Here is a 9,642-nt window from a genome sequence, read left to right on the forward strand (position 1 = left end):
AAGGAAGGAAGGAAGGAAGGAGGGAAGGAAGATAGAAAGAAGGGAAGAGAGAAAGGAAGGAAGAAAGAAAGAAAGAGTGAGAGAAAGAGACAGAGATAGAAAGAAAAAGAAAGAAAAGAAAAATAACAGGTGCCAGCTGAGCTGCACATGGTGCCATGTATGGACCCCCTGAGGTAGCCTTCCAAAGCCCTCCTGCATCTCTGGCTGCCACCTACCACCCACCACCTACCATCCACCACCCACCACCCACCACCCACCACACTGCTGCCCCACTTCCCACTCCCTTTGCAAGGCTCCTTAAGAGACGACCACTTGGCACAGAGCCTCTAGAGAGGACAATGCTTGAAGGTGATCCACAGCCAAGATTTCATTCATTCAGGCCTCAGTCCTGTGCCCTACAGAGGAACAGAATCCTGAACGTGAGGCCATGGATTAACCTGCCCAAATGTCAGCCTGTCACTGAATAAGACTAGACTAGCAGCAAGCGGGCACCAAGTGCCTTTGCAAGTCTGATGGACGGCATCCACCTGTGAGAAAGTCGCCCAGGCCCAGCTGTATCACAGCTTAAGTGCCTTCCCCCCAGCCCTGGCCCACCCCCAAGGGAGAGATTTTGGACAAGGGGAAGAATGTGGGCCTGCCGTGGGCCTGGTGTGGACTATCTGTGGCAGGGAGATTATAAATTAGAGGCCAGGAGTTCAGCTCAGGAGCAGTCACTCCCTTGTCCCTGGGAGATGGGGGACGTGCAGGCATGGAGGGAGGGCACAGAAAATGTCACAGGATGTTGGCAGCTTGGAGGCCTGCCAAAGCTAAAGCATTCGCACCCTGGGCCATTCCTGCCGGGCCTTGGTGCCCTACCCTTGGGTCTCCGGGACTCATCCAAAGGTCTCTGTGTGAGAGGGAGCCCAGGAACACCTGCGGCAGGTAAACAGGAAACTCTGCCCTCCCCTTCATGGGAGCCAAGATCCTTGTGACACCTGGTGAAAGGGCCTCTGTGTGGCTCTGCTCTTAGAGCACCTCTGGGCCCTACCCCCTCACCCCCACCCCCTGCCTCCCTGGAGGAGGTGTCCTGGTCTGCCTCCAGTCTCCCACTTCAGGATGTTTCCAGAGTCTTCTGACAGCAGGGCAACACAGAAGTCCCCAGGGGGGAAAGCTCAGCTAGTCAGATGAACTCCCTCTCTGGGTTTCATTACCTTTTCCAAAAAGGAAGACTCAGCACAGCACCCCACCACCACCACCACCACCAGGTTGCTGAAACTGGAAATGAGACAAGGAAGGTCTCCAAGGAGCCCCCCAAAGGACTGTGTGCTCTGGTCCTGTCATCTCCTCCTGCCCTGCAGGCTCTCTGTCTCCATGCTGAGCCCCTGTCCCCTCTGCCCAGCAGGGAAGCAGGGATGTGATCTGGCTCAGGCTTAGTGACACTCCCCACTTTCCTCAAGTCTCTGCAGAAGTGGTAGCTTCTCTTTCCTGAGTCCCCCATACATGCCCATACATGCCCATACACCTCTCCCCATCGCCCTACACCCAGCCCAAGCTACCAACGCTCCCCTTGCCCCTGACTATCCCATCCACTCAGTTCAGCATTCCTTTTGCATTTTTTTTTCCTCTGGTGTTATCACTGGGACTTGGTGCCAGCACTATTAATCCACCACTCCTGGAGGGCATTTTTTCCATTTTATTGGACAGGACAGAGAGAAATTGAGAGGGAAGGGGAGATTAAAAAAAGGGGGGAGGGGAGAGAAAGAAAGAAAGAGACCTGCAGACCTGCTTCACTACTTGTAAAGCATCCCACTTCTAGGTGGGTAGCAGGGACTTGAGCCTGGATCTTTGCACTTAGTACTATGTGCCCTTAACTGGATGTGCCATCATCTGCCCCCCCTTCATTTATGTATTTGATACAGACAGAGAGAAACTGAGAGGGGAGGGAGAAAGACAGAGAGACACCTGCAGACCTGCTTCATCACTGGTCAAGCAGAGAGAGATAGAGAGATCTCCAGACCTGCTTCACTACTTGTAAAGCATCCCCCCTCTAGATGGGGAGCAGGGACTCAAACCTGGAACTTTGCACTTAATACTTTGTGCACTTAATTGGGTGCACCACTGCCTGCCCCTCCCCCCCTTACTATGTGACAGACACTGAGTTGAACTGGGATGCAAGTGTGACTCCATACACTTGGCCCTGCCTCCCCCAAGCTCTGGGTGCCTGGCAGGGCTCATGTTTGACAGGCAATGCTTATGAAAAGGAAATACCTCTGGGAGCCCCAGGGCAAGGGAGTGGGGTGCTGTACCCAGACTGAAGGTTCAAGGGAGACTGAACAGCAGAGACCTTGAGCCAACAGGGAGGGAGCCCACGCTCAGACAGAAGGGACATTGTCCGTGTCCTTCACAAGTGCACCTGGCAGGCTGTCCTGTGTTTGCAGAGCCTGTTGATGGAGCAGGTGGCTCAATCTCTGAATGGGACTTGCAGCTGGCTGCTACGCTCCTCTTTGATCTCTGTGACCTGCGCTCACATCCCAGAGCCGGGCTCAGTGTGAGGACATGCCCCGGACACCTTTGCAAACTTATAACAGAGCGCACAGCAGCAATACCCCGGAGAAGAAGTGCCTGACTCTGGAGGCTGCTGTCAGAGGTCAAAGGCAGTGGAGGTTGCAGAGGGTGGGGAGTGTGGAGAAACTGAAGCAGGGCCGTGTGAGCATCAGCAGCTGGAAGTACTGGCTGAATGACCAAGCAAAGATGGCTTTTTTTGTTTGTTTTGTTTTGTTTTTTGTGTGTTTGTGTGTGTGTGTGTGTGTGTGTGTGTGTGTGTTTTGTTTTTTGGCAAAGAGGTAATTGTCAATTTTGGATCTAGAATCCTTTGATTATTAACAACAAGGCAAACAAGTTATTTCTGGGAATAAATGTCAAGTCCTCCACCTGCGTTCCAACGCATAATTAATCCCACTCATCCAAAAGAAAAGGTTTTAGCTTAAAATCAGAGAAGAAAGGAGCCATGGTCCTAGCAGACTGCCAGCTGAGCAGGTGCTTGCTGTGGCTTTGTGGGTGGCACAGCTCACACACCTGGCCACACCCCAAGCCCCTGGCGCAGAGGTCTAACATGGCCGGGAGGACAGAGCTGGTGGGAGGCCGGGAGGGATGTGATGACATAGGCCATCATTGCAGATTGGAGCTGTGTAGGGTCCGAGAGCATGACAGCCCTGTGGGTGGTGCTGGAGGAGAGTCCCAGCCTGGAGATTGTTCACAGATGGGCAGATTCCCTGGAGGACGGTCCATCTGCTGTGGGCCCAAAGGATCCATGCTCAAGGGAGACATTTCTCTGATACCCCAAAGATCAAAGAGGTGACTGGCCTGGAAGTCAGGAAAGTGAGGTTTCTCCAACATTTTGCTGTGTGATTCCTTCATCTCTAACAAATCTGCCCTTCCCCCCCCCCCCCCCCCCGGGTGTCTGGAGGGAACTGAGAGTGGATGTGTGAAATAAGTGAGACTTACAAAGACTTGGGGAAGTACAAGGGCTACTATGTTACCCCTTCTGAAAACTGCTTTCTTAAAAATGTTTTTTATTGGATAGAAAGAAATTGAAGGGGGAGTGGGAGCTAGACACACACACACACACACACACACACACACACCTGCAATATCGCTTCATCCTTTGGTGAAGCTTTCCCCCTGCAGGTGGGGACCAGGGGCTTGAACCTGGGTCCTTGTGCACTGTAATGCATCTATCCAAGCTACAGCCAGGCCCCTGAAAATCTTTTCTCTGAACTGCATAGGGCCCAGCAGCCTGTCCCGGCTCCTTGGGGAGGCACATCCCAAGGTCTAGTGCTTCAAGATCCACTGTGGATCCCTGTCCATGCACCCAGCTCAGGCCTCCCCCCAAAAGCAACACATAAAAGCCACAGTGCAGCTAGCAGCTCAGCAGCCCAGCAAGTACATCCCAGGAAAGGAATTCACAGCCCAGCAGTGCTGTGTGGGCCAAGGAGGCAGCATGAGGGGCCAGGCAGTGGGCAGCACACCTGGGTAAACACACACACTTCAGAGCCCGGGTTCAAGCCCCTGGTCTCCACCTGCAGGGGGAAAGCTGCTTGAGAGGTGAAGCAGGGCTGCAGGTGTCTCTCTGCTTCTCTCCCTATCTCCCCCTCCCTCTCAATTTCTCTATCCAATAATAAATAAATAAATAATACTTTTTTTAAAAGGAGGTAGCACAGGGCCCCACCCCCTGTCTCTCAGCACCTGTCTGCACTCCACCTGCTCGGAAAGCCTAGGCTAACCTGGATTCCAGAGGAGTTCAGTCTGCCTGCCCAACACCTTAGCTTCAGAACACACCATGTCTTCTGTACCTCAGTGTCTTCTCTCCCCGGCTGTGTGGCCTCAGGCAACCCCACAACCTCTCTGTGCCTCAGGGGCTCTCAGGTAACCCCCATGCTCACCCGCAGGGTCGTCTGTGAGAACGGAAAGAGACACTGTCGGGGACGTGCTCCACACAGAGGCCAACAGTGAGCATTGTCACATCTGGGGGTCTGGGCAGGGGATGTCTATTGCAGTCTCAGGGTCCCAGGGCATTCTCTGCAGAGAGAAAGTGTGATGGGGAAGAATGTTGTGACCACACAAGGATCCAGGTTCAAGTCCCACTCCCCACATGCAGTGGGGACACTTCACAAGTGGTGAAGCAGGTCTGCAGGTGTCTCTCTGTCTCTCACCCTCTCTATCACCTTCTCAATTTTTCTCTGTTCTATCAAATAAAATGAAAAGAAAAAAAGGGGAAAAGTGGCCACTGGGAGCAGTGGATTCATAGTGCTGACAGTGAGCCCAAGTAACAACCTTGGTGGCAAAATAAATAAAGCAGTCCAGGAACAAGGGAACAGGTGGGGTGGGGTGGGGTGGGGTGGAGGTGAGGTGGGGGTTTGAGGTTGGAGCGTGGGGTGAGATTGGAGATGGTGGGGTGATGCTGGGGAGTAGAGTGTGAAGTGGAGTGTGGGGGCTCTATCCGGGATCCACATAATCCCTGGGGTCGGCGGGGGGGGGGGGTTCTCCAGCTGGCCTAGGTTCCTGAGCCCTGGGATTTGCAGATTCTGGGGTCCCCGCTGGCCGGCTGAGCCCCTGCCCCCCAGGTGCGCAGCGCTGGTCCATGCACCTGCCTGCGGAGGTGAGTGCGGCGGCGGGCGGGGAGGTCGAGCTGCCCTGCACCTTCTCGCACCCGCACGGACGCTATGACGGGCCTCTGACGGCCACCTGGCGCTCGGGCCGGGCCTTCGCGGGCCCGCAGGTGTTCCGGTGCGTGGTGGCGCGGGGCAGTGAGCTGTGCCGCCGGGAGCTCAGCCTGCAGGGCCGCTTCCACCTGCGCGGCGACCCCCGCCGCAACGACCTGTCGCTGCGCATCGAACGCCTCAGCCTGGCCGACCAAGGCCGCTACTTCTGCCGCGTGGACTTGGCGGGCGCCACGGATGCCTACGAGAGCCCCCGGGGCGTGTGGCTGCGGGTGACCGGTGAGCTGCGGCTGGCGGCGGGCTGGTACTGAACCCGGGACCTCGGGACCTCAGGCAGGAGAGCCTGTTGCAGAACCCTCCTGCTGCCTCCCCAGATGTATTATCGTTATTATTAACAAAACTTAATTATTACTAATCGTCTTTATTTCCCCAGAGCCCTGATGAGCTCTGACTGACGGTGGGGGAGGGGGTTGAACCCGGGGCCTCGGGGCCTCAGGCAGGGTCCCTTTGCTGCCCTGTGCAGCAGCCCTCTCTCCCGCCCGCAGCCGCCCCGCACATCGTGGGCGTCTGGGTGCTGCCCGGGCCTGCGGGCACCTTCCGCGCGCTCTGCACCGCTGAGGGGGAGCCGCCGCCAGTGCTCACCTGGTCCGGCCCGGGGTTCGACAACAGCAGCGACTCGGCTCCTGCAAGCTCGGCCATGCAGCGCGGCTCCCGGGTGACAGCCGAGCTGCCTGCGCTGCCCCGGGACGGCCGCTACACCTGCTCTGCGTCCAGCCCCGGGGGCCACGCGGAGGCCAGCGTGTACCTGCTGCACCTGCGGGGGGGGGCTGCGCCCGGGCTCCTGTTGGGCGCGCTCGGCCTTAAGGCGCTGCTGCTGCTACTGCTGCTGGGTGTGCGGGCCGCGCGGGGAGCCGGAAGGCGCGCAGGTGAGTGGGGGGGGGGGGGGGGCGCGGGTGAGTGAGGAAGCGGGGACACGCAGGTGTGTGTGTGCTGGGGGCCGGGCCGGGGGCGCGCAGGTGAGTGAGAGAGCGGGGGGCGCGCAGGTGAGTGGGGAAGCAGGGGCGCACAGATATGTGTGTGCTGGGGGCCGGGGGCGCGCAGGTGGTTGGGGGCTGGGGATGGGGGGTGTAAGTGGCAGAGGCGTACAGCTGGGTGCTTGGGCTGAGTCAGGATGAGACGGGCACCCAGGTGGGTGTACGGAGGACAGGCGGGTGCAGGGGCGCTGCGGTTCCCCTCAGCTCACACCATCCCTCTCAGCCTGGCCTGATGCAGCCCTCTCTTTAATGTTGTTTATTATTTATTGAATAGAGACAGAAGTTAAGAGGGAAAGGGAAGCTAGATAGACACCTGCAACCCTGCAGCACTGCTTGTGAAGCTTCCCCCTGCACGTGGGGACCTCTGGGAGCTTGAACCCGGGTCCTTGAGCACTGTAGCAGGTGCGCTCAACTGGGTGAGACACTGTCCAGCCCTCAGCCATTGTTTTTGTGCCAGGACAGCATTGCACTCTCCCTGCTTGGAGCCCAGGAGAGGGAAGCCTGTGTGAGCCCATTGTATTTACATTAGGAGACCAGAGAGGCTAAGGAACTTACCATAGAGGCACAGAGCTAGACATTCACACACCTCAGCTCTGACATCCTAGCTCTGACTTCTCCCTTGGGGCTCTGAGACTACACAGGCTCCTTCCAGATAGCACTACTGCCAAGTGTTACCAAAACACGTATGGTGCTCGGAACCTGGAGATGAGTGGCACCCTGCCCTTGAGTGTGCCCATCAGGAAGAGAGGCTGCAGGAGCCCAGGGAAAGCTCTGTGGGCACCAAGAAAGAGGGCTGGAGAAAGCTTTCTGCACAGGAGAGCAAGTGCAAGGGCCAGCAGGTAGCCCCTCAGGTGGGGTCCAGCCCTTTTGCCACTCCTGCAGCCCATGTTCAAGTAATGTATGGAAGATGCTCTGGTCCTCTGTGAATGAATGAATAAAAAAAAAAAAAAATGACCCAGAGTAGTAACATTTCACCTGCACATGAGGGGTCTGGCCATGCAAAACAAAACCTATGAAGTAGGCATGAGCTAGGACGACAAGGGACAAGTAGCATCCCTGGCAGAGGAAACAGGCTTGTGCAAGTGTGGGGTGTGAGTAGCTGGGGGTCTGCACCCCACACTGCTCTCCTGCGCTGCAGGAAATGTGCACTGTGCCCCAGGAAAGGGGCTTCCCAGAGCTCCTTGCACCCCCAGGTGGGTAGCAGCAATCCACACTCCCCTGGGGTGAAATCTCATGTTTATCAATTGCCTGGGTGCTGCCTTGTATGCAATGAGCAGAGCTGACCTGCTCCCCAGCTCTGGGAACTCAGTAAATGCTGTGTCCTTATAATTTGTCTGCAGGGGGGGGGCTGGTTTTTGCATGGTGGCACAGTTTAAAGTGCACAAGGAGGACCCAGGTTCAAATACCTGCTCCCCACCTGTAGAGGGGAAGCTTCATGAGCAGTCAAACAGTGCTGCACCTGTCTTTCCCCCTGTCTATCTCTCCCTACCCTCTCAATTTCTCCGTCCTACCTAACTTAAAAAAATAGGGAGGAGGGGAAAGTAGGGGGGAAAAGGTAATAATGGCCACCAGGGAGCCATGAATTCATCATGCAGGCACCGAGCCTCAGTGATAACTCTGGTGGCAATAAAAGAAATTATTTTTAAAAGAAAGCAGATTTGTCTCAGTTAGCCTGACCCTCTTCACCTGGCCCTCACTCAATCTGCAGCTCTCTGGCCAGCATACGATTGGCACTCTCCCTCTGGGGAATGAGTGACACGTGTCACCTGGAGGTGGCTATGGAGTTTTATGCTCCCTCTCTTTCTTTCCCTCCCCACAGAGCACCCAGCCACCCAGGACAGCACACTGCGGTAAGTGAGGCCCAGCCCCTCACTCTCGACCCCTCTGATCCATGAGGGCAGGCTCCTTCTCAGAACTGGACATCAAAGACAGGCAGAGGGCCAGAGCTGCTGTGCCCACCTTGATTAGGACTCAGTCCCCTATGACCTCCCAAAGCCTGTCCTCTCTTCTCCCACCGAGCCCATCTCGGGCCAGACAAGGCCACACTACACCCCATGGGTGCTCCCAGCATCTGCTCTCTGGGCCTCACACCCGCAGTGCTCTGGAGCTGCCAAGTGTCCATGGGGCTGACCAGCCATTTCTCTCCATCTTCCCTGCACACCTAGATGTGATTCCTGGGGGTGGGGGTGGGACTGTTTCCTCTTGGGGGGGTCTCATCAACTAGTCTAGAGCAAAGGGACCTTCCAGCAAAGCCACTCCAGGCCGTGTGTCTCTGAGACATGGAAGGATTTGCAAGTGAAATACCACTGGGGTGTGTGAACACTGAGGGCAGGGCCCAGCCATCCAGCTGGACAAGCCTCACCCCTAGGTCCCTGCCACACACACTCCAGTATCTGTGCAGGTGCTGAAGACCCCACACAATGTATCTGCGATTCTTGGGGGGAAACAGGGAAGTGGGAGAACTTGAAACCTTCTGGAACCAATAGGCAAACCAGTATTCCCAGTCCCAGGCCATGCCTGATGGCTAGAAAAGTCCCACTGACTTCTGGGCCCCTCTCTGACTGCCCCCACAGTCCTCAGCCCCTGTGCAAGGTACCTTTTATCAGCAACTATACTACAGCATCGAGGCCCTCCTGTTAGAAAGCCAGTATTGTAATAAATGCAGAGAGAGACAAGCTCATCTCAGACTTTCAAATGAGAGCCATGGAGGGAATGGACATGACACAGAGCCCAGGATGTGTGTAACATGAAAGGGACAGGAGGCTGGAGCCAGGCTGGCGGTGCAGGCAGGGCAGAGCCAGCAGAAGGCTCCAAGGATGTCCAGGAAGCCAGCAGGAAGGGTAGGAGAGTGTGGGGAGGGAGCCTCCCGTGTGCAGTGTACAGTGAGTGAGAAGCCTCTTTACTTGCAAACAGCTGGTCCCACATGAACCAGAGTGGAGCCAGGAGACTGGGGAGAAAACAGTGGCCAAGGCAGAGGCGTTTGGCTGCTGAGGTGAAGGTGGAGGTAGTAGGCCCTGTGGGTCAGAGGGCGGATGGAAGGCAGGTCTGGCCAGACAGCTGGGTGGGCAGCACCAGTCAGTGCCAGGATGCCCGGGTTTGGAGGGCAGACAACCCTGGGCGCCATGTTCTGAGAGGCAGACAGGAAGAGCCATGGGCTGGGTGAGGGTGTCTGTGGACACTGAGGGCCAAGAGGCACATTGAGCTGTTCCCGACATCAGCAAAGACGCCAACACCCAGAAGGCTGACTTGGGGACTAGGTCAGGGACATGGAGATGGTTTTGGAAGTGATGGAGAGATCCCTTTGAGAAAGCAGAGGTTCTGCAGTTTGGGGTGTCACCTCCCAAGACAGCCCCCTGACCCTGTTTTCTTTCACAGGTTTAGCTGCTGCCCATCCCCCAATCTTCATTTAG

General features: G+C 56.4%; 1 protein-coding gene across 1 annotated transcript; it reads left to right on the top strand.

Moving 5' to 3' along the window:
* Window positions 1-3,182: 3,182 nt before the first annotated feature.
* On the top strand, window positions 3,183-9,642 carry SIGLEC15 (sialic acid binding Ig like lectin 15). The gene is made up of 5 exons (XM_060172329.1): window positions 3,183-3,261; window positions 4,428-4,487; window positions 5,103-5,477; window positions 5,744-6,124; window positions 9,608-9,642. The coding sequence occupies exons 1-5, from the start codon at window positions 3,183-3,185 to the stop codon at window positions 9,640-9,642; spliced, it is 930 nt and encodes a 309-aa protein (XP_060028312.1).

The sequence above is a fragment of the Erinaceus europaeus genome, chromosome 15, assembly GCF_950295315.1.
Source record: "Erinaceus europaeus chromosome 15, mEriEur2.1, whole genome shotgun sequence".
In the NCBI taxonomy this organism is placed as follows: Eukaryota; Metazoa; Chordata; class Mammalia; order Eulipotyphla; family Erinaceidae; genus Erinaceus; species Erinaceus europaeus.

Coding starts and splice junctions, on each gene's coding strand:
- SIGLEC15 (XM_060172329.1), top strand. CDS start 3,183: ATGACAGCCCTGTGGGTGGTGCTGGAGGAGAGTCCCAGCCTGGAGATT. Junction 5,478..5,743: donor CGTGTGGCTGCGGGTGACCG/GTGAGCTGCGGC, acceptor TCCCGCCCGCAG/CCGCCCCGCACATCGTGGGC. Junction 6,125..9,607: donor GGGAGCCGGAAGGCGCGCAG/GTGAGTGGGGGG, acceptor TTTCTTTCACAG/GTTTAGCTGCTGCCCATCCC.